The sequence below is a fragment of the Eretmochelys imbricata genome, chromosome 15 (genome assembly GCF_965152235.1).
Source record: "Eretmochelys imbricata isolate rEreImb1 chromosome 15, rEreImb1.hap1, whole genome shotgun sequence".
NCBI lineage: Eukaryota > Metazoa > Chordata > Testudines > Cheloniidae > Eretmochelys > Eretmochelys imbricata.
Window position 1 is genome coordinate 13,492,230 of NC_135586.1, and position 23,267 is coordinate 13,515,496.

General features: G+C 41.8%; 1 protein-coding gene across 1 annotated transcript; it reads right to left on the minus strand.

The window, feature by feature from the left end:
* Positions 1-17,613, minus strand: LOC144275585 (solute carrier family 2, facilitated glucose transporter member 11-like). The gene is made up of 12 exons (XM_077834956.1): positions 17,590-17,613; positions 13,857-13,955; positions 11,045-11,205; positions 8,986-9,110; positions 8,366-8,495; positions 7,616-7,764; positions 6,923-7,110; positions 5,917-6,027; positions 3,403-3,504; positions 1,399-1,474; positions 589-716; positions 1-207 (listed from the first exon to the last, which is right to left on the minus strand). The coding sequence occupies exons 1-12, from the start codon at positions 17,611-17,613 to the stop codon at positions 1-3; spliced, it is 1,500 nt and encodes a 499-aa protein (XP_077691082.1).
* Between the last annotated feature and the right edge of the window lie 5,654 nt (positions 17,614-23,267).

Genomic DNA, 23,267 nt, shown 5'->3' on the forward strand with positions numbered 1-23,267 from the left:
TCAGAACTTGGTGCAGAAGGTGTGTTCTGCAGGGGAATTCTTCCCTGCAGTCAGTAAAAGTTTCTTCCCAAAATATATTGTGCTGAACATCTCTGTGATTTCCATGATCGACTTCCCCTTTGTCTCTGGAAGGAGCAGGTAGGAAAAAATCCCTGAGATGACAAGAACGCCCACAAAGATGAGAAAGGAGAAGGGACCGAGGGCCTCCTGAAGACAAAAATAAAAGAGAAAAAGATGAACAAATCCTCTTCTGACACTTACTTTCTTAGATCCTTGAAGGTTGCTTTGCTTCTCCAGAATGAGAAAAAAATTCAGTCTAAAGAAGAAATGTTTCTTTACATTTTTAATATATGTATAAGACAGCAGAGGGTGGTTGACGATTGGGCCAGCTCACACCCTTCACCTCAAGACTATGTATGCCACCTCTGCTACACAGCAGGCCTCTGCAGAACAGGGACTTTGAGATGGGTTCAGAACACTGATCGCCTACATGGCATTGTAATGTACTTGCTATGCCTTGCTGCCTAGGACAGCCATAAAAGGTGGTTTAAATTGGGAGCATTGAAGAAGAAATCCAAATTGAATTACCACAGTGAAGGGGAATATCATCCCAATTACCATGAGGCCCATCCAGCCAATGGTCCCAGCAATCACAAAGGCAGATGATCGGGCTGACTGGTTGAAGATTTCCATCAGGACAGATGTGACTGCCCCAGCTGAAGAAGCAATGTGAAAAAGTAGCAAAGAAATTTATGTGGGGTTTTCCCCTAGGAACTTTGGTCACGTCTTTTCCCCAAAATGAAAAAATGCAAATTCATACAATTCATATTTAGGAGCAACATCTAGTCAAGCAGAACCCCAAAGAGTGAGAATTTGTGCCCACCTCCTGGCACATGTGCAGAGTTCCTGCTTCTAATGGGGGCTAGTACGAAGACAGGTTGTCAAGGCACTCATATACCATGGCTATGGCTATGATATGAAAACCCGAATAAAAATCAGTGACCTACAAGGCTGATATTTTATATCTAAGGTTCCAATAACAAAACATAGCCATTTGTCAGGGACCTAGAATTAGCTTTGGTCCCAAGTGAGAACCAAAACCCCAGCAGGGAGTTGTAAGCTGGTTCTGGCATTGCCATAGTATCTGATTCAGTCTGAAATTAAGAAAGGATAAAGGAATGCTAAGAGAAGGAACTGAACATCCCATCAGTTAACAATCCTGAATGGAGCTGGGGTTTTACTTGTGAGTTGAGGATGTTGTAGGATTCTGCTTCACTCCCTTCTCTATGAAGATGTATTTACAAAGTCTAATTCCATTTCCAAATACCCATCCATATTAATGTGTTCATATAGTGTGGTCCATAGATTTCCCATCATCACCTAAGTTGATGTACTCACATGGTCCAATTCCATAGGCGATAATGAACAAGAATATGAGAATAACACTGCAGGAGGCCATCCAGGAGAACTGATTCTAGACAGAAAGCAATGAGGAAAGAAAGGGGGAATTAATATGGTGGTAGAATAACATGCTCATTACTTTCTACTATCTGGTTTAGTGATTGCCAAGAGTCTGCTTTATATATGGGGAGTAAAATCACTTGTATCAAGGGGTGGGATGGACGAGAGTTTAGCAGCTGAGGGAAGGGACAAAAGAGATTCAGGAGCTTAAGTGTGTGGATGCTTTGCACTGGGGGAAAAAGATTTTCAGCAGCTTAGATGATCGCTGGGCAGCTGTCACAGCCACATGTAAGTGGAGAGGAGCATGAGGGGTGCTGCTGAATGAGAAAGGAGACCGCAGAAATGATCATTGCAAAGATTTTGACAACAGCAAGGCAAGATACACCCACTGGAGACTGTGTGAGGGGTTAGATAGTAAGAAGGTTAGAGAGAGACTAAATCAGGGCACCTTGCTCGTGGGACAGTTACTTGACAGCGGGAATGCGGATAGTGCTGGTTTAGGAGGAGGCGGTACAGAGACCCCTCCAGGTGAGGACAAGGATGAAGGCCTCATAGAAGGAGCCATGAGTATTCATGTAACATTCAGCCCTGCATTTGTGTAAGCAGAGTCAGGATGAGCTCAACCCTGACATCTGGTGGTGAGGTGTGGCAAGTTGTGGAAAAGAACTTCAGGGACGGATCTCATTTGCATAGGCACACCCACCCCGCCTAGAGTGAGGCCATAGCTGCCCAAATGGTCACTTTGGCTGCTGTGGGATCCCCATTGTCTCTGTTATTGGGGCAGGAAGAATAAATTGTTATTACCCTGATTATGGGAATCAAGGACAGTGGAACTGTACTTGGCCTTTTGTTATGATGGAGGGACTCGCCAGGCAAGGGACATGGGTTCCAAAACTGTGTGAATGGAGAGAGGCTGGGAACAGGTATTAATACTTGGTGGCATGGGCCCCCTGGTGAGGGCCTTACATGCTAATTGCACTTCCTCCTCTCTCCACTGTGGAATATCAGAGCTAATTTTGATTCCATTAGGAGTCTAGTTATAGGCTGCTGAGCTGAATTCACTTTGGGCTAATGGTGCACCAGCACTGAGGCTCCCCTACTACGAGCTGAAATCACAAAAGAGCTAAACTGACTAAGAGCTGAAATCACTGAGTGTTGTGTTAAGTAGTGGGGGAGCCTCAAGATATATGGTGGAGCAGTTTGCGGGACGGCGAGCAGAGTGGAGCGAAGGGTGGAGCAGAGCAGTTTTTTGGATGCCTAGAGCAGCTCATGGGGTGGCTGGCAGAGTGGAGCCCCATGGAGAGGTGGGGCCATCAGATTTGGACCACGTAAGGTGCCCCTTAACCCCCCCCATCTCCACCCAGGTTGGGAGGTAAAACTCTGCAGATAAACTTTTGAACTCTGGGGCTGCCCTGACCAGGGACAGAGACTTTTGGGTTGTTGGACTTTTGGGACTTTGGATGATTTTGGGTTGCTGGACTCAAGAGCTAAAGGGAAAGGACATGCCCCAATTTGCTTGGGGTGGGTTTTTGCTCATGGGTTGTGTTATGAATCCTGTTGGTGGTGTTTCCCCAACATAATGCCACATTGTTTCTCTCTATTATTACAAGGCTTTTTGCTACACTCAGACTATGTGCTTGCGAGAGGGGAAGTATTGCCTCTTGGAGGCGCCCAGCGGGGGTGATATATATTTGTCCCAGGTCACTGGGTGGGGGCTCAAGCCGGTTTTGCATTGTGTTATTGGAATGGAACCCCTAGATACTGAACCCGGCCCTTGTTGCTGCCAACTCTGACAGGCAGAAGGGTTACATTTGTTAGAGTGCAAAACTAAGGTCTCCCACCAAATGTCACCATGGGGACCAGGCTTAATTTGAGAATAACATAAACAGCAGTTTTTGTGGAAGTGGGAACAGGGCCCCTCCGAAAGAAAAGCTTCCTTACCTGCAGTGAGAGAGCTGTTACTAGGAATGCCATCATCCCTGCCATCAACCCATAACCACCCCATAACAACATCCGCCTGCCAAACCGGTCAATGATGAAGCTCTGAGGATCAGAAAACACATTGACATTACTGCAAGCATGGGAAATTCCAACCTCCACTCCCCCAGGAAATTTGACTTTCATTCTCTCTTGCTGTCTCCTTCATTCCTTTTCCTCTCAAGAGTACAGAAATAGGTGTAACTGTGAAACGTTTGTTAGCCCTGTGATCAAGCAAAGCACTGCTAGGTGCTAGCCTGATGAACTCTGTGGGCGTTTCAGAGCAGCATTTATAATGGAGACTGCTCTTTGGGGCCAGAAAGGACAGCTTGTATTTCTGGGATGATTCTGCTTCCCTCAGCCCCTCACTTTCCTAGAAAGTCAAACTCTTCCATTTGAATGTATTTCATTTAGAGCCATGGGGATATTATTCTACATTATTTGTGGTCCCATCTATTTAATTAGATGTTAATATGCCAGCTATCTGTAGCCTTGGTTTAGTATCCCATGCAGAGTCTGAATCTGGTGTGTGCATCTCCGCTATAGCAATTGTAATGGTCTTCACTGAAAATTCTCCTGAAATAGACGTGCGTGCCTCTTTTTATGTGTGTTTAAAAACAAAAATGACAAATCATAAGTTTTATAAGGTTCTCTCTCAGCTGTGTTAGTTCCTTCCCTCGTATCATTGATAAAGGTGAAATTATTATATTATGGCCATGGTTGTCAATGGATCCCAAGGATCTATGCAAAGATGGGTGAAGCAGATTGGAGGCTGAAGTTCTGTGGCTACTCTAATTTCAGAAAAACTCTGGTAGGCAGAGTGAATACCACAGTTAACATCCTTTCCCTTGCAAAAAAATATTATAGGGATTTTAGTACCACAGCTGTTCAGGGGTTCCATGTTGCATCTTATTTAGAGGATGGCAGCATATCTCCAACAGTGCAGTGAGTCACTAGCACCATGCTGTGCCATTTGATCAGTTCTGACTCTGAGTGAACCCCTACTGAACCCCATCACTTTCTGCAGCACTGTGACATTTTCCCAGATATTTTCCATTCAAGGAATGACTCCCCTACACCCTATTTAGTTAATGAGTTACCATGAGGTTATATCCCAAGGTTGCAGACAGCCTCTATACCTGACAGACCATCACATAGATTTTCTGGGTGTTATGTATAAAATTGCACCCTGAAAGTCAGATTTTCAAAAGTGAATCAACCATTTCACGTAGCTGCTTCAGTCTGCCACTATCTTGACATAAAGTGGCATTTTTCCCCTCTGCCTTTCCCACTTCTTCTGCTATATCTGATCTCTCGCACAGCTATTACCTGTATATAAACATTATTATCAATGGGAGCATGACGTAAACTCCTTTTAAAAATAATCATAAGTCTTGATTTTTAAAAGAAATTGTGGACCATAACCACCCCCTCCCACCCCCCGCAAAAAAGATGGGAAGTAATCTGAGGGGTAATGGGGAGGTGTCAGGGTTCTAGTCTTTCACCAGCACCCCATTGGGATGTTGACAGAATTGTATCCATTTCTCTGGGTTCAGGCACTCATTAGCATTCTGAAAGAGATGGATTCTCAGCCTTCCAGCCAAGTTGTCTGGATGCTTACCCCTTTCAAAGTCCCAGGGAACAAACAAACAACTTAGGAGCAGCAAAGAAAACAAAGGAAAAGGAAATATACAGACAATCCCATTTGGCCACTGGCCTCTCTCCCTTCAGAAGGGCCCTGGGCAGGCTGTAATGTAGCTCAACATCCGCTGGTTCGCCAGCAGAATAGATAGATTACAGCCCCCTTTGACTCTGCGGACTTGGGCATTCTTTTAGGCAAGGGTGTAGATTCTGGTCTCTGCCAGGACTCTCCCTGGGAGCTAGGAAGCTCAACACTCTGCTCTTCTCAGAGCTGCCTACCAATGAGGTCTGGTCTACACTTAAAAATTAAATCGACCTAGCTATGTTGCTCAGGGCTTTGAAAAATTGTGTGCCCTGAGTGCTGTAGTTAGGTCAACCTAACTCCCGGTGTAGACACTGCTAGTTTAATGGACAAATTCTTCTGTTGACCTAGCTACCATCTCTCGGAGGGATGGATTAACTACATTGACGGAAAAACTTCTGTCGATGTAGGAAGCATCTACATTGTAGCTCTATAGCGGCACAGCTGCAGTGACGTAGCTGTGCCACTGTAGTGTAGACATGCCCTGAGCAGAGCTTCCCCCATCTTAAACTTCTCTTCCAAGTCTCAAAATGACTCGCAGGTGTGGTGAGGTGGAGCCACTTCAGTCCGGAGAAACTCCTTAGCCCCTTCCTGTTGCAGGGGTTATGTTGTCTTTCACAGTTTCATATGGTGGGGTAGTGGTCACACAAAAAGATTCTTCAGTTCATGTATCGAAAGAGCAGTTCGTTTTAAGACGGAACTGGCTCAAAACACATTTCCCTTCACCCTCCACACCCAAGTCAGGTCTGACTTACACACAGGATGTTAGAGAAGAATTCACAGATCCCAACTCCTAATGCTATATATGGAATAAGGTCTTCATCCAACCTGGCTGCGCGGAACACTTCAAAGGTATAAAAGTAGATCTGGAAAATGCAGTGAAAAGGAATTTTAACAATGAAGTGTAATCAAGGTATGTGAGATGTGCTTGTGCAGCAGCATTCAGATTTCAATCCTTCACCAGTACAGTATCACCACGTGGGTTTTTATTGGGGGTCAGGAGACGAAACAGAGGGGCTTGGATTTCTATTTCAAAGAAAGAGGAGCTGAGGCAGCTGTTTGAAATCTGAAATTCGAGGGTCTATTAGGGATTAATGAAAGGGTTTTGGGGGTCAAGAAAAGAATGGAACTGAAAGAAGCATTGTGTTAGGAGAAAGGAGGGAGTAAATAAGGGAACTGGGAGAAGGAGCTGGTTGGAGCTAGGAGAAGGAGCTGGTTGGAGTCAGGAGAAGAGGAATGGTACTGGGCAGGGGACATGAGAAAGAGAAACGTTCTTAGGGCCCTTGCTGTCTGGTTTGGCAGAGGCTGGTAGAAGGAGATCCCTTGATACCACACAGAATGAAGGGTAGATGGCAATATGCATCTGCTACTAGCAGACAGGAACTTAACTGAGACCCAAATCTGTACAAAGAGTTCTCAAGGTCCTTAGACGGAGAGAGTGAGCTTGTACAGCCATCTGTCCTAGAGAAAGAGCTTCTAGTGAGAACAGAAAGGAAATCAATGGGACAATACCCTTTCAGGGAACATTAACATCCACTGTGCTGGACCTATTGTATACACAGGCATGTGTTCACTTTAGAGTGCTGAGAAGCCCGGTAGTGTTAATGCCAGTGAATGTTACCACTTGACTTACTGCAGTGAACTCTCTATGAGGAGGAGAAAAGAGGATCAAGAGGAAGAAACAAGTAGGAACTGTGGCTCTGTAATGTTCTCCATGCTACCTAATAATAGTTCTGAGGTTGGAATTGAGGAATACTCAACTGCACTCAAGCCACACAGCTGTATACTCATCGTAAGGAGAATCATTATATACAACTGCCAACGCAAGGCTGGTTCTTTCATCACTTCCAGGACACTCATGGTTTTGATGCTTTTCATTGCTGCCTTCTCCTTCATCATGTCATCAAACTCTGCTTGATGATCCCCTTCACCCCAGAGCTCCTTCATGGCTATGGAGGAAAAATAGCCAAGCATAATTATTAGTACCATTGTTTTTTATTTATAACACTGTAGTGCCTGGCAGACATATCCATCAGCTGATCCAGCCACTCATCTCCATCATTCAATTGGCTAATGAATTAGTGATTAGATTATTCATTAATCATTCAGTAATCATTCATAATTCAGTCCATCTATTGATCCGTTAGTCACTGATTGATGACATCAATCAGATATGGCTTAATGGAACACACTATATTACACATTGCTATTAGCTGGTAGTTGTCTGTCTCTTGTTTGTGTAATACAGTAATATTTTAGAGGGTGATCTTGAATAACTACAAATTAGTAATTTTTGTCTACACCAATATCAGTACAAGATCCTTGTTGATTAGAATTCTTAAGAAAGATCATTGGTGGATGATGGGAAACTCGGTTCCATCTAACAGACTGACCCCTTCAATGGCTATCAATATAATAAATCAGAGATTTGGAGAAGGGCTTGTCCCATTTTACCTTTCAAACAACCTTCAGTGTCTTCCTTTTGCATCAAAAGGTAGGGTGGGGACTCAGGGAAGAATGGCAAAGAGACCAGCTGGACAAATGCTGCAATTCCACATATGGCCAATAGCAAAGGCCACAAGGATTCGGTTCCTAAAAACACTCTGTAGAGAACATATAAAATATATTTACAGTTTAGTAAAATAAAATAACTTTGTTTTCTGGAGGAAAAAGTAGACCAACAAATGCTATATGCAGATGGAAATGGAGAGGATAAATTGAAAGAAAATTTGGACAACTCGAAAGGAAAATAGCTAAGTAAGTGCCTTAGTGCTATAGTTTGTTCTGAGATTTTCCCCATTATTAAAAAATAAAAATTCAGTGGCGTTTGTTAATCCATGCAACTGCTGTTGAGACCAATGCTGCAATTCTACATGAGACCGAAGAATTCAGATCCTCAGTCTTTGTGAGTTACAACGATAGTAACTTTAGCAACTTCTTTTTTGTGTGATAAGTAGAGAAACTGACACACTATGCACAGACAATGGGAAAAATGGATGAAAAGAAAAAATATTTAGGCTGCGTGGTCCCAAGATAAGTGCATATATTCTGCCTGGAGAAAGGTAGTAGCCTAGGACTTGGGAGACAAGTGTTTGATTCTGTGCTCTGACACAGATGCATTGTGAGGATAAGTATATTAAAGATTGTGGTGTGCTCACATACTGGGGTGATGAGGCCATGTAAGTATGTAAAATAGACACGTACCTTAATCCCATAATTTGCCCTAAAACTTTTCCTAGTGTCAAAAACACAAGAGCATTGGTGTTTGCAAATCCACGCAGCTTCTTCGGTGAAATTTCTCCTAGGTATTGACTATGTGCGTTCAAACATACACCTTGAGTGACGAGAAGAAATAGGAAAGTTATATTTATAGAAAGAAAAATTATGGTTTTTTTTTCAAATCACATTCTGCCAAACTGTAGCACTCTCCTTTTTTGAATTGTTTAAGTATTATCTGCAATACGTCATCAAACTGGAAAATTACATCTTCTAGAACAAAACATTTAATAAATCACTATTCCCATTACCAAATTTTTTTTTCAGTTGAGTCCTTGTGGAAGTAGATGGTGTTTTGCTGTATTTTATTATTGCACAGTCCAGCCCCAGCTGGCTTAATATGCAGGAGAACTGCTTGAGCTGCACCATCCTATAGATGTATGCAGCCTGCTTCCTCTGATGCTGGGTGTGGCCTGGCCCCCACCTCCTCTCTAAACCTTCCTGCTCTACCTGGGGTGCTGTGCTCCCTGAGGAGCTCTGAGAGGGAGTGGTCCCTATCTTCTCCCAAGCGAATAACTTGTGTACATACAGTAGTGGTGAGGTCCTACCTGCACTGATGCCATAGAGGAAGCGTCCAATCAGAATCATCTCAAAAGACTTGGCAGTCTTACTGAAGCCCATGTGCAAGGCAGCTACCATTATGAGCATATTGTTGCACAACAGACATTTCTTTCTGTAGCAGCAAATGAAATACAGATGTGATTCAGGTTTTCCCATAAATATCTCCTCTGTCACTTTGAATAAATGGACTCCTGTTATCCAGTGAATGTACAGACCAAGCCATGGCTGTTCTTAAAAACCAATGCTTTGGGGTGTAGCAATTTCTGTTAGGTAGTGACATGAGAGACACCAAAGGGGAGCACTCCACTGAGGTTATAGTGGATTCCTGAAGAGAGAAGTGCTGAGAGAAAATAGTTAAACAGTATTCATTGCTCCCTTTCTAGGATCCTATATCCCATCAAAAATATTGCACCTATCCCAAAACATAGAAGGAAAAAGTCAGCTTTGTAAAAGCCAAATTAAACGGCCATATTAAACAAGGGAGAATTAGAGTTTCATTCTCTCTTTGGGGCAGCAGAAGAGGAGTGAGCTTTGTTTACATTTTCTGAAGCACCAAATATATTCACAGAAGTAAGAACTTGAAAGTTTTTTTAAAGTACCCAAGCAATTAAAAACAAAAAGGCTTCTGCTTCAGGCAATCTATCACAACCTCAGAAAATATCTTTTTACCCGTGGGCAATATTTTACAGCTGTTGCCCCAGGAAATAAATATTTGCGTACTAGAGAATCTCCTGAGAATGGAGCTCAAATAAAATTTCAGTGAAAAGATATATGTTTACATGTTACATTGAATAATTATGAAATGATTAATACATAATTATGAAAAGAACAATAAGGAAACAGTAACAATTGTGTATTTGTATCAGTCTAATTTACATATGATTATTTATTCTTATAATAGTCTGTTTTTTTCACTTTCATCAGCAGAGTGCTTTAAGAATTCCCACATTCACTATCCTATATTTCTCCCAAGAAAGAGTGTGTTTCAGTGGCAATTCTATTGGACAGATATTAAAATAATGTTTAGCCCCTCCTCACTGCCTGTTGGAAAGAAATTGTATATCCAATCAACCATAGTGGAAATGTGCTTATATATCTTTAAGGGATGAGACAGCTTGTTAACCTTCGGAACTCTGTGTTCTTGATTAAGGACACTTGAAAACTTTGTGTTCTGAAGGCTTGGAGATTGGGTAGGGCAACTTGGTCTGGATTTTATAGAGACTTTCGGGCAGCTGAAAGTAGAGATAGCTCTAGGATGGTGGCGGAAAAGATAGGTTGGGGAGGGTCAAGTGGAGGTGTGTGTTCAAGGGAGTTGGTTGGAGAGGGGACCAGCAGGTGGAGGAAAGGTTGAGTGGAAGCATATAGTGTGAGTGTGTGAAGTGGACCAAAAGCTGAGAAGGGGATACTATTGCGCACATCTTTGGTTTTTTGAAAGGGGTCTGCAGCTGGTATATTTACTATTGCAAGGAATAAAGAATCATTAATTTAGCCCTGGTAGGTAAGTAAATGGGGAAATTATTTTCAAATATTTTGTTAGTGTGTGTGTATCTATATCCATCTCTATCTTTGTAATTTTAAGTCTGTTTCCTCTCAGGGGTTCTGCCAAGGGAGGCACCTTCACTTTCCACAAGAGGCTCTCTAGTTGTTTTGCCTGTGGAGACTGCAACAGGGAGGAACTAAATTAATTCATCTCCTGACTGCCCTGGCCACACACTCGTCTCAGTGAGAGAAGAGTTGTGCAGCTGTAACCTCTCCATGGACTTTAGACTGCTGGGGGTCCTGCACGCTGCTTCACACTGACTGAAGCTGGTGAAAAACGGGTGAATTTATTTTATATTCCATAAGCGCTCAGTCCTAGTCCTTTGTAGTTTTGCAACTGACTTGAATGAGACCAAGTTTTAGCCTTTAATGATGTAGGAACTTAAAACAGTTTTTCTTTTTTGTTTATTTAAAAATAATTTTGTTCCCTTTTCAGTAAAATGTTTTTCAGAGTTAAATTAACTAATACAATTCCTCATTAGTGAGCTGTTCAGAAAAGATACGTACTTTCCATATTTCACAAACAGGTATCCACTACACAGACACCCCAGTAGTCCCCCTACACAGTAGATAGACACAATGAGGGACCACAGCAATGTGATGGTCTCCTGATGGAGAGGAGAGCCATATCGCTCCAGCCAGGTTTTGTTGATAAACCTCTTAATGTGCTGAGAAGGAAAAGGGGATTTGCATTAACAGTAATTATGACTCCAAAGCATTATTCACAAACATACTTCATTGTATTTAAAGCTGGCTTTGGTTTCAACCAATAGTTACTATTTAAAGAATGACAACATGAGACTTACTTGCAAATAAAAGTTTAGGAAAAGCCCACATACCCACATTTCTTGTTGTTACCAATCTGTATCTCTGAAAATCAGTTTTGAATTGCTATATATTAATTTCACAATGGGGGAATAATGGGGTGGTGCTAAAAACTGGTGGTATTATACACATCTGCAGTAGAATTAAGTGGTGATGTCAGAAATGCTGTTTATTGTTTTTAATTAAGAACCTAAGACTGGCCCTACTGAATCAGACCGAAGGTCCATCCAGCCCAGTATCCTGTCTACCGACAGTGGCCAATGCCAGGTGCCCCAGAGGGAGTGAATTTAACAGGTAATGATCAAGTGATCTCTCGCCTGCCAAGCAGAGGCTAGGGACACCATTCCTTACCCATCCTGGCTAATAGCCATTAATGGTTTTAACCTCCATGAATTTATCCAGTTCTCTTTTAAACCTTGTTATAGTCCCAGCCTTCACAACCTCCTCAGGCAAGGAGTTCCACAGGTTGACTGTGCGCTGAGTGAAGAAGAACTTCCTTTTATTTGTTTTAAACCTGCTGTCCATTAATTTCATTTGGTGGCCCCTAGTTCTTATGTTATGGGAACAAGTAAATAACTTTTCCTTATTCACTTTCTCCACACCACTCATGATTTTATATACCTCTGTCATATCCTCCCTTAGTCTCCTCTTTTCCAAGCTAAAAAATCCTAACCTCTTTAATCTCTCCTCACATGGGACCCGTTCTAAACCCCTAATCATTTTAGTTGCCCTTTTCTGAACCTTTTCTAATGCCAGTATATCTTTGTACAGATGTGGTCCCCTCATCTCAAAACAGTATTCAAGATGTGGGCATACCATGGATTTATATAAGGGCAATAAAATATTCTCCATCTTATTTTCTATCCATCTTATAATGATTCCTATCATCCCGTTTGCTTTTTTGACTGCCGCTGCACATTGCGTGGACGTCTTCAGAGATCTATCCACGATGACTCCACATCTTTCTCCTGATTAGTTGTAGCTAAATTAGCCCCCATCATATTGTATGTATAGTTGGGGTTATTTTTTCCAATGTGCCTTACTTTACATTTGTCCACATTAAATTTCATTTGCCATTTTGTTGCCCAATCACTTAGTTTGGTGAGATCTTTTTGAAGTTCTTCACAGTCTGCTTTGGTCTTAACTATCTTGAGCAGTTTAGTATCATCTGCAAACTTTGCCACCTCGCTGTTTAGCCCTTTCTCCAGATCATTTATGAATAGGTTGAATAGGATTGGTCCTAGGATTGACCCTTGGGGAACACCGCTAGTTACCCCTCTCCATTCTGAAAATTTACCATTTATTCCTACCCTTTGTTCCCTGTCTTTTAACCAGTTCTCAATCCATGAGAGGATCTTCCCTCTTATCCCATGACAACTTAATTTACATAAGAGCCTTTGGTGAGGGACCTTGTCAAAGGCATTCTGGAAATCTAAGTACATGATGGCCACTGGATCCCCCTTGTCCACATTAACATTTTGATCAAATTTATTGCTTTCAAAAACAAAAGACTAGTAGTATGTGAGCTTCCCCAGTAAATTCTGATAGTACACCTACTCCTTGACATGATGGTCTTATTAATTAGTTAATATTATTACAGTCAAGGGCTTCTCTCTTAAGCAAAGATTGCCGCAAATTGTGCCATTTTTTGATGGCTGTATGATGCAATAACCAAACTTGTTTTCACACATAATCTAAACCATCTTTGAATCCAAGTGTTGAGAGAGGAAAGGCTACTGCACAAATTAACTGCACAATCTCATCCACTGAAACTTGGCGTGTAAAATGTTGTGTACATTTCCACCCTCAAATGTTGGGTCCTCTTATCAATTCCTTTTAAACGTCCGTGTTCTTAAGTGTAGGTGATGGGAACAATGGGAGGAAGGCCAAAGGACGTTTTGAGGGTTGAAACCTCAACCACAGCACCACGTCTTAACCTTGATGTATACCCTTTACGTTCATCAAGTTTATAGTTCACAAACAACCCTTACTACCCAGTCCATGGAGTGTGACTTAAGGGACTACAAAGATACTTCAAAATGAAGAAGACAGTAGCAGAGAGGGATTTACCAAGAATCCTCTTCCTAAATCCCTCAATTCAGCAATAGACTACACAGGGAATAGTATCAGAGGGGTAGCCATGTTAGTCTGTACCCACGAAAACAACGAGGAGTCCGGTGGCACCTTAAAGACTAACAGATTTATTTGGACATAAGCTTTCGTGGGTAAAAACCCACTTCATAGTGCTCATTTCCCAATGTCCTCAGCCTTTTAAAATGCTACTGGAATGCTATCTGTGGAGTGAAGGTCTGTCCTTTATCCAGACTCTCATCTTACTCTTTCTTACTGTACAGAATGGGAATGGAAAGAGCTGGGAACAGTCTCAATAGAAACACTTAATGAATTATCTGAAGGACAAGGAGCATCCTCAAGCTAGGACCCAGTCCCATGCACATTCAACCAAAGAGGCATCTTTGATTAAGAATTTGCTTACCACAGAAGGGTAGTTGATCACAGAAAGGTGAAAACCTGGTAAGAGGTTTCCACCAATTCCCAGCACAAGCATCATTTGAAATAGCCTCCGATACTGAATCTACAAAAAGATGATAAAACACACACTCAGTGTATGGTGAGATCCATGTATCTACAGCTCTCCCTTTCCAGAACATGTCTTATTCATTACAGACACTTCTAGCTATCGAAACCTTTTCACAGTTTGCAAGGTTCCAGCCCCAAAGGGTGTTATCGACCATTCAAAGATGCCCCCCATCCCAGCCAAGTGGTCAGAGAGAACCAACATTCGCTTGGAGTCTCCTAATCTAAAGAGACAAGACAAAGACAGACCCACTACTATTCACTACATGGGAAGGACCATTGCATTCAGGATGATAGAACTGACAATGTGTCAATGAACATGCTGTCCAAATGCCTATTAATGATACTGGGGTGTGTGAAACTGCGGCATGTCATCCCCTCTTATCCCATGTTACCTGTTTTATTTCTACAAAGGGAGAACTTTTATTCTTTACCACCTTTGTCAAAACAATATTTCAGGGTAAAGAAGGTTTTTTCATATTAGGCTTACTACACTGAGGCCATGTCTACACTTCCACTTATGTTGGCAAAACTTACGTTGCTCAGGGGTGTGAAAAAAACACACTCCTGAGTGACAGAAGTTTCGCCGGCATAAGTGGTAGTGTGCACAGTGCTATGTCGGTGGGAGAGCTTCTCCTGCCGACATAGCTACCACGTATCATTGAGGTGGTTTTCTTTATGTCAACAGGAGAGCTCTTGGCCATCAACATAGAACGGCTACATGAGCAATCCTACAGCGCTGCAGCTGCATCAGTACAGCTGGGCCACTGTAAGCTCGCTAGTATAGACATGGCCTGAGAGAATTGCTAGTCTTCGGATTGTCACTACCTCTGGGCCATGAGAGAACCCTGACGCCCCAGGCGAGTTTGTTTTCATTCTGCCGAATACTTTGGGAAGGACCGCTGGCAGTGCTATGCTCTCTCTTTGCTCCTGGAACAACCTGGAGACAATAAAGAAGTGCTCCTTCTTCTGTTGGCTATCCCAATGCAACCACAGAGCTGAGAGAACTGTAAACTAACTATAACTTTAACAATTAGAACTATAACTCTGTGTCTTTCTCTACACACACACAATGAGAGACAACACAGACAGCATTTTTTTCATTCTGAAAATCTAACTATCTTTCTTTTAACTGACGGTTTCACTGGTTCCTTAAACTCACTTGACTAGTGTCAACTTTTTTTTTAGCTCTATGGATGAATAGTACTATGTAAGAGCTAATTGGTAGTATTTACTATTATGTGCTTCCCAGATCAGTACAGTATATTGTGTCCTAACAAACTCCCATCATTTTTTTGTGTTTATTGACAAATTTAATGTGGTTTCCTTTGTATTTCACCTCCTCATTGTATTTTGCACACAGCCTGGAAGGATCCAACCCCAGGTACTGAAGGAATTAGCTGAAGAAATTTCTACAAATATTTGCAAACTCATGGATGGCAGGAGAGGTCCCGGAAGCTGGGAAAGGGCTAATGTGGGGCCCATCTTTAAAAAGGAGGAAAAGGAGGAACTGGGGAACTAGAGACCAGTCAGCCTGACTTCGATACCTGGGGAAGCTACTAGAGCAATGTCTAAAATATTCAGTGTGCAAATACCTGGAGGATGAAGGGTGATCACCAGCAGCCAGCCTGGATTGACTAAGAACAAATCTTGGCAAACCAGCTTGATTTTGTTTTTTGACAGGGTAACTGGTTTGGTGGATAGGGGGAATGCGGTGGATACAATATACCTGGACTTCAGCAAGGCTTTTGACACAGTCTCACATTACATTCTGATAAGTAATCTGGAAAAATGTGAACTCGGCTCAACTACCATTAAGAGGATACATAATTGGTTAAACAACTGCAGGTAAAGAGAACTATTAAAGGAATTATGTCAGATTGGAGGGAGGTCTCAAGTGGGATTCCATAAGGATATGTTCTGGGTGTGGTGTTGTTTAACATCTTTACTTTATGAATAACCTGGATGTAGGAATAGAGAACTTACTGATCAGATTTGCAGATGACCCAAAGTTAGGGGGATTGCCAACACTTTGGAGTATAGAGCTAAAGTTCAGAGAGATCTTGATAAAGTGGAGAACTGGGCTATAGATAACATAATGAAATTCAGCAAAGACAAATGTAAGGTGCTACACTTAGGGAATTAAAACTAAATGAACAAATACAAAATGGTGGATAACTGGCTTGGCAGCAGCATAACTGTGAAGGATCTGGGAGTTCTGGTGGATCACAACCTCAACATGAGTGAGCAATTCAATCCTGTTGCAAAAAAAAAAGCAAAAGAAGAAAAAAAATCAAATGCAGTTTTAGATTGCATTAACCAAAGCATAGCATGCAAGTCATGGGAGGTGATAGTACTGATCTACTCAGCACTGATTAGGTCTCAGCTGGAGTCCAATTTTGGTCACCAATGTATAGAAAAGTGTAGAGAAACTGGAAAGGATCCAGAGGCAAGCGACAAAGATGATTGAAGGGATGGAGTGCAAACCATATGAGCAAAGGCTGGGGGAACTTGGTATGTTTATTTGGGAAAAAAAGATATTAAGGGAAGACATTATAGAGGTCTGCAAATAGTTGAATGGCTGCCATAAAAGAGATGGAGAAAAGTTGTTCTCTCTTGCCACAGAGAACAGGACAAGAGGCAATGGGTTCAAACTACAGCATAGCAGATTTAGATTAAATCTCAGGAAAAACTTCCTAGCTGTAAGAACAGTAGGACAATGGAACGGACTGCCTAGGGAGGTTGTGGAAGCTTCTTCATGGAAGGTTTTCAAAAGGAGGCTGGAGCCATCTGTCATGGATGGTTTAGACACAACAAATCCTGGATCTTGGCAGAGGGTTAGACTAGATGACCCTTGTGGTCTCTTCTAACCCTATGGTTCTATGATTCTATAACCCTTATTATGTCAGCATGGACTTCAAAAGTTTACAAAACAGAGCTTTAAAAAACCCCATGAGATTGTTATGAAAATAATGAGACTCTATAATAAATGTGATGGGTTTTTTGTGTCTATCTTATTATTTTATTATTATTTATTATTGGGGAAGTCCCCCTCTCTCAATGAGGAGGAAGAATGTCCTCATACAGATGCTAATGCATTTTGAGATGGATTTTCACACACCAGTTCAAATCTCTGTACTGTTCATGGGGCTTGGTTTTTCCTGCTTTCCCACATCACCTTGCAGGCCTGCAAACAGCTTTCTCTCATTTATACTTGTATATTTTTAGGCAATGTTGCCTCCTCCTGAGCCCCTCAGAGCAGAAGCAAAGGCACAAGTGTCTCCCCACAAACCCGTTCTGCTGTATTTCTTCTTCCTCCCTTGCTGTGCTTCCAACTGTCCCAGCACCTCGAGGTAATCCTCCTTTACCAGTAGTGCCTCCCTACTTTTGTTAAAGGGGTATTGCCCCCAAAATTGTTTTTTTTTCCTCTGTCCATCGGAATCACTGCCAAATAGACCATTCTGTATCCCCTTGTTGTAGTCTTTATAACTATATCACACTGTTTTAAAGATTGTTTAATGAAAATGTACAGTACCTTCTCCGGCATTGGCAGTGGTGGGTAGGAAGTGGAAGACAGATCCTTCCTATTATTAATATCTGATGTAATAAAAAAAAAAAAACAGGGAACTCACCAGGTCTGACAGGTAGCTGGCCATTTCCTATTGAAAGCTCGGCTGTTTGGAATCACTGGCAGGTCCCTGTCAGATGGGTGATCTGCTTTCTAAGCTTTTTCACCCAGGCATGTTACTTAAGTAATGAGGAGCTGGGATCATGGGACTGAAGTTAAATTTTTACTTTCTACGTTTTCAGTGAATTATGTTGTTTTTAGTCATTGGACAGGGTTTAGACCTATTGGATTAAATATTTCAAGAAACAGATATGTCAAGCCCAGTCCAAAACACAGAGAGATTTTTCCTCCCCCTATATCAGGAGGGGTCTTGCGGACCTGGGATGGGAAGCAGGCAGCCAGTTCAGACATCAAAGCTAAACGGTGTTTCGGTTATTGTAACATACTCTGATTCTCTGATATATGAGACGTTGCTCTGATAGTAACTCATTCATTTTAAGGCTGATGAAATGTTTAAACAGTTTAACACCATCCTCAGACCTAAGCTCTTTTGTTGTTGTTTTCAGCCTTCAAACTTTTTACCTCACTTTTAAGACCCTGCACAGCTTCCTTCATCTTTGCTTTCATTTCCTCGTCCTCTTCTTCATGTTGTGTGTGCTCCTCCCAAACTTCATCTAAATGTCTCACTCGTATCTTCTCCCACACTTCCCCTTACGCTCTGAACTTCTTCCCTCTCCTTATAGACTGGATGATCTCTGTCTTCAGTATGAAAGCCCAGAAAGAAATGTTATTTTTAAAAACATTGACCTACATCTGCCCAGACACTGTTTGTATTCAATCTAAACTATTTATTTTGGTTGTAAACGCCTTATGGCAAGGCCTTTGTCTTCCTTTATATTCTGTACTGTGCTGGACATACCAGCAGGCAGCAATCTCTAGAGTGGAAGATGATATCTAGAAGGATAACTGGTGCGCACACACATTGCACAATGGCAGAGGTAGGGGAAATACTAGCCAAGAAATTGGGGCAAACCCTTATTCTTGCAAAGAATGCTGAGATATATTTAATGTCTATGCAGCAAAGACAGGAATTTGGTTTTTAGGACTTCATCATGATACTCAGTTTATCTTCCTAAGAAGAATGAAGGGCTGAGTTTATCCTGCTAAGATTTAAACCAATGGTTCCAGTAAGTATAATTATTCCAAATCTGATGCTGTGATCACTATCCCTCCCCTCCCATGTAGTATTTACATTTTATAAGTTGTCACTATATCTTGTATGCATGTATAACCCATTTGATCAAGCAAAAGATATTTGTGGAAATTGCATAGTTTCTCCCTCTTGCATGGCATTGATTTAGGTTTTTGAGCAGTCACTTAACCTATGCTCCAAAATCCATTCTAGCTGGTGGTTGTGTTAATATTACAGAGAGCATTTCTCCACTTGCTGATCAAATTCACATAGAGAAGGGAAGTAGATGAAAAGGCAGGCAGACTGAATGAATAGCTGGGATCAGGTAAGTCACATTGCATGCTGTATGGAGACACATAAGAGGATCTTAGTCTGTGTAAAACTGCTGTATCATACCAGGAAATGCAATGCAGACTGAAGGAGACTCTTCAGACAGATGATTTCACTGCATTCCAGGAGCCCTATCCTAAGAAGTGTTGAGTGTCCTCAATTCCCCTTGAAGTCAAAGGGCGATGAGGACGTTTAGCACTTCACAGGAGTGGGTCCAAAATGCATAGACTTGAGGACAGATTTACAAAGGCATTTAAAGATGCAGGTAGGCACCTGGAGCCAGATTTTAAAAGGAGTTAGGCACATAGTTGCTTTTGAAAATTCCACTACGCAACTAACTGCATCTTCAGGTGCCTAAATATCTTTGAAAATCTACTTCATTTGTGGCCTTGAGTCTCCATGATCAGCTGTGCTGGCGAGATCTCCACGCTGATCAAACAGGAAATGAAAATTCAAAAGTTCCTGGGGCTTTAACGGGGAGCAGCTGTTTCCTGTGTACCTGGCTGACATGCAGTGGAGTTGAAAGTGCTCTCCAGAGCGGTCACAGCGGAGCACTGTGGGACACCTCCTGGAGGCCAATTTATTCGATTTACACAACACAGTGTCTACGCTATCCCCTGTCGACCTGTGGATGTGCAGTAGTACAGTATGCAATAGGCTGGTTCAACTGCTCATTTTGGGGGTTTAAACCTTCTCTTCTCCTCCTGCATTTTGTATTTCAGTGAAAAACAAATCTGAGGCTGCGTATTATCAGCAAATCTGTTCTGTGCCCTCTTCTGTTAAAGAGGAATCAGCCATCTTACACTCGCTTCCCTGACTCTGCCCTGCATAGACCCCAAAACAGAGAACTCCAGGGGAAAACTACTCTTCCATTCAAATGAGCTGCCTGAAAAGCCTTCCATCTTTCAATACTTGAAAAGTGATAATAGCACAAAGGCTGCAAAATAACTGTTTTGAATTAATGCTGGCATTTAAAGCGTTAGTGAAGAGGAAGAATACTCATGATGAGTAACTTTGATAGGGCATGAGAGGAAGTGCTGGGAACTAAACAGCAGCAACTCACTGTCCCTGGCTGCTATGGGGAGGAGTATACCTTCAGGGGAAGAGCTAGCAAGAAGGTCCTGCTGTACTCTGCATGTATGTGTGATCTAATGTTATTCTCTAGTGGCTGGCAGAGGATAAGGGAAACACTAATATCACTGTCGAAGAGATCTTCTTTAGTTCAAGTGGTAAAGGCCCATGTTGGTGGAGCTGGAGTTTCTGTATGTGCTTGTGTGAGTTTTCTGGTAATTGTACCCATTGTCTGCAGCACATGGATTTGTTACAATCCTTCTACTAGTTCTGCAAAAGATATTTGTCTTAAGGGCATATTTTCTTACCTTTGGTACAGCTCTCATTGTCCTTTCTGTCTACAAGGAGGTGGCATGGAGAATCAGGGGAAAATGGCAACATGACCAGCTGGATTAGTGCTGGGATTGCACTGACAGCCATGAGAATGGGGTAGAGGGCTTCTGCTTCCAGAATTTAACTGAAATAAAAACAGTGAGGTGAGAGAACCTGAATTTCAATAGTCCGTGACAATATGTGTATGTAAATATGGCAATATAGTTTCATCTTCTAGTAGCTGAAGGCCCAAAAGAGAATACCAGTGTTATTACTGCTAGTGTTAAAGGCAGTGCTCAAGCAGTTATCTGCTGCTTTCTGATCCAAGGATGTTTGTGTTCCACTCGGGACAGAGTCCTCCCTTCAACACCCAATCAGGAGGTTAGTTCACCCTTTGTACTGAGTCCGACACAGATGACTGTTGGTGTGCTTGTTGTAACTGTATGTACATTGTTGCAACAGTTATTTGTGGACCTCAAACACCTATAGTGGTGGTTCCTTGGTACAGGTCCCAGCAAGGAAAATTCTTCATTGAAGAAACGTGTTAATGTGAGTGCATACATGCAGGTCCATCTTTGGCTGTGTGTTGGTGTGAGTGTGTGGATGTGTCTCTGTGTATTTTTTTAAACACACTTTGATGCACGTGGGAATTTCAAGGAATTCCTTGTCCCCTCTAGCAACAGGCAAAAATCAGATTTACAAAAGTCGCATATATACTACATATATCCCAGTAAGGATTTTGATTTTCTTTATTGAACTGCCCATTGCACATTCTTCATCCCCAAACTCCTTTGCTAGAAAGCTTGTGCTTATTGATACAAAGTCCTTGAGGAATGTAAAGTATCATATTTCTGTTTCCATGTCAGCTGATTCAGCCTGCCACAGTCTAGCTGCCTGGGATACTCTGAAAATATGTATTAAAAGCAGTTGCTAAATTGCTTTTTACAAGTGGCTTGTGTTAACATGTTCCTATATTTTAGTAGAAGAAAAAAATGAAATAAGCCTCACATCTCATTACCTCAGTCCAATGCTGAATATCCTACAAATGTTCTGATAGCTACGGCAGTGGATGTTGTTATGGTAATCACCCTAGGCAGCTTCTGGGGAGCACATTCTCCAGCACACAGCAAGCCTTGTGATTTGTTGGTACATTTTCCATTTGAAATAGATGGACCTGGCTATGGTGTTTTTGTTTTGTAGTAGGGTAGTGTAGGGGGTAGTGATGGAAAGAGATATGAGGGTTATGCTATAAGATATTTAGGAGCAATGCTGAGCCTCAGTTTGTAGATGTCTATCTGACAATAGCTCCAGGCTTGGGTAAATATTTTAGTAAGCATGTTCCCTTGGGACATTTGTTCCTCACCCAGATGGCCTTTTCATTTCATATTTCCTACAGCAGACTACTACTGCTTCATTCCATTTCAAATCACAGATTTCAGCAGAGACGCAGAATGCAGCAGGCTTTGAATCTTGCTCAGACCTGACCCCAAAGTCTTCATGCAATTATAGCTGTATTCCATTGATTTGATGATGTCGTTCTCTTTCATCTTCAGTAACACTTTTTAAAGAACCTGTCGTACAGAAAGCAGTGCCTGTCACAGGCAGCAGCAACAGGAACCTCGAGGTTAGTTTTCCAGTCAGTCCGCATGTTCCTAAATACACTGTGCACATTTTGACCTTTTCCCCTGCTTTGCTGCACTCGTTGTATAGATTCCAGTGTAAAGAGAAGGGTGTACAGAAAAGCGAAAGGAAAGGTGGTACATTATGAACTGTAATTATTATTGCTACTATTTATTTAATTAAAACTGTATGTGGCAACGTAGCGCGGTGTGATGCTTTACAGAGCTCTTTAAAAAGATGCAGGCATGGATTCTCAGCCATGGTAGGACCTCTTTGCTGCTGCACAGAGGAATCCTTCAGTGGTGTCAGGTGGCTGTTCTGGCTCCTACACCTCCTTCCCACACCCAATATTATTTATATAGTCCAGCAGCAGGAAGCTCAGAACGGCCTATTTTAATTATATTTGTATTAATATCCTGCCCATAGCAGAATTTCTAGTACTTTGCCCAGTCTATTTTAAAACACCTGCAGAAGGAGGGGCTTCCACCACCTTTCTTGGGTGACCATTCCAGTCTTACCGATCTCACTTTCAGGAAGATTTTTCTTCATATTCATCATAAATATCTTTTTTCTATTTTTTATGTTATTATTTCTAGTTTTACCCTCTGATACTGCTCTAAACAAAAACAACTCCTTTCCATCTCTTGGTGTTTACAACTTTCAGATAATTACAAATAATTGTCATGTGTCTCCACCCATGCCATCACTCACCCAAACTCTCTTAGATCTTTTAATCATTTCCCCCTAAGTCAATCCCTCTGGCTCCTTAGTCCTTTTGTTGCCCTTCTCTGAATCCCTTTGGCTGGTGTTCATCTGTCACAACTCATTGCTTTAAATGAAAGAGGTCTCAAATCCATTTTTCACTATTTCATTTTTTTTAATTATCTGCTAAACCAAACATTGAGATATTTGATCTCTCGGATATGACCTCCTATACCACTGTTTTAAACCATATTTGAGTTCAGATAAGAACTGGATTGATTTCCCCCCTTTACTGAGTTTCTGCAACACGGCTTTAGAACAGCAAAAGGAAGGGGAAAAGTAGTGCATTGATACTGTTCGGAGAAAAAAGAGAAAAGTATACCAGCTTGGTGGCCATCTCAGCTTGCAGATCAAATCTCTCTTGATGGTTCCTTTAGGTTTTGTGGGAACAATCACACTTTATACAGAGAGGGGGTTTAGATAATTTTTCAAAGCATGAGTGCCTTCTCTCACTC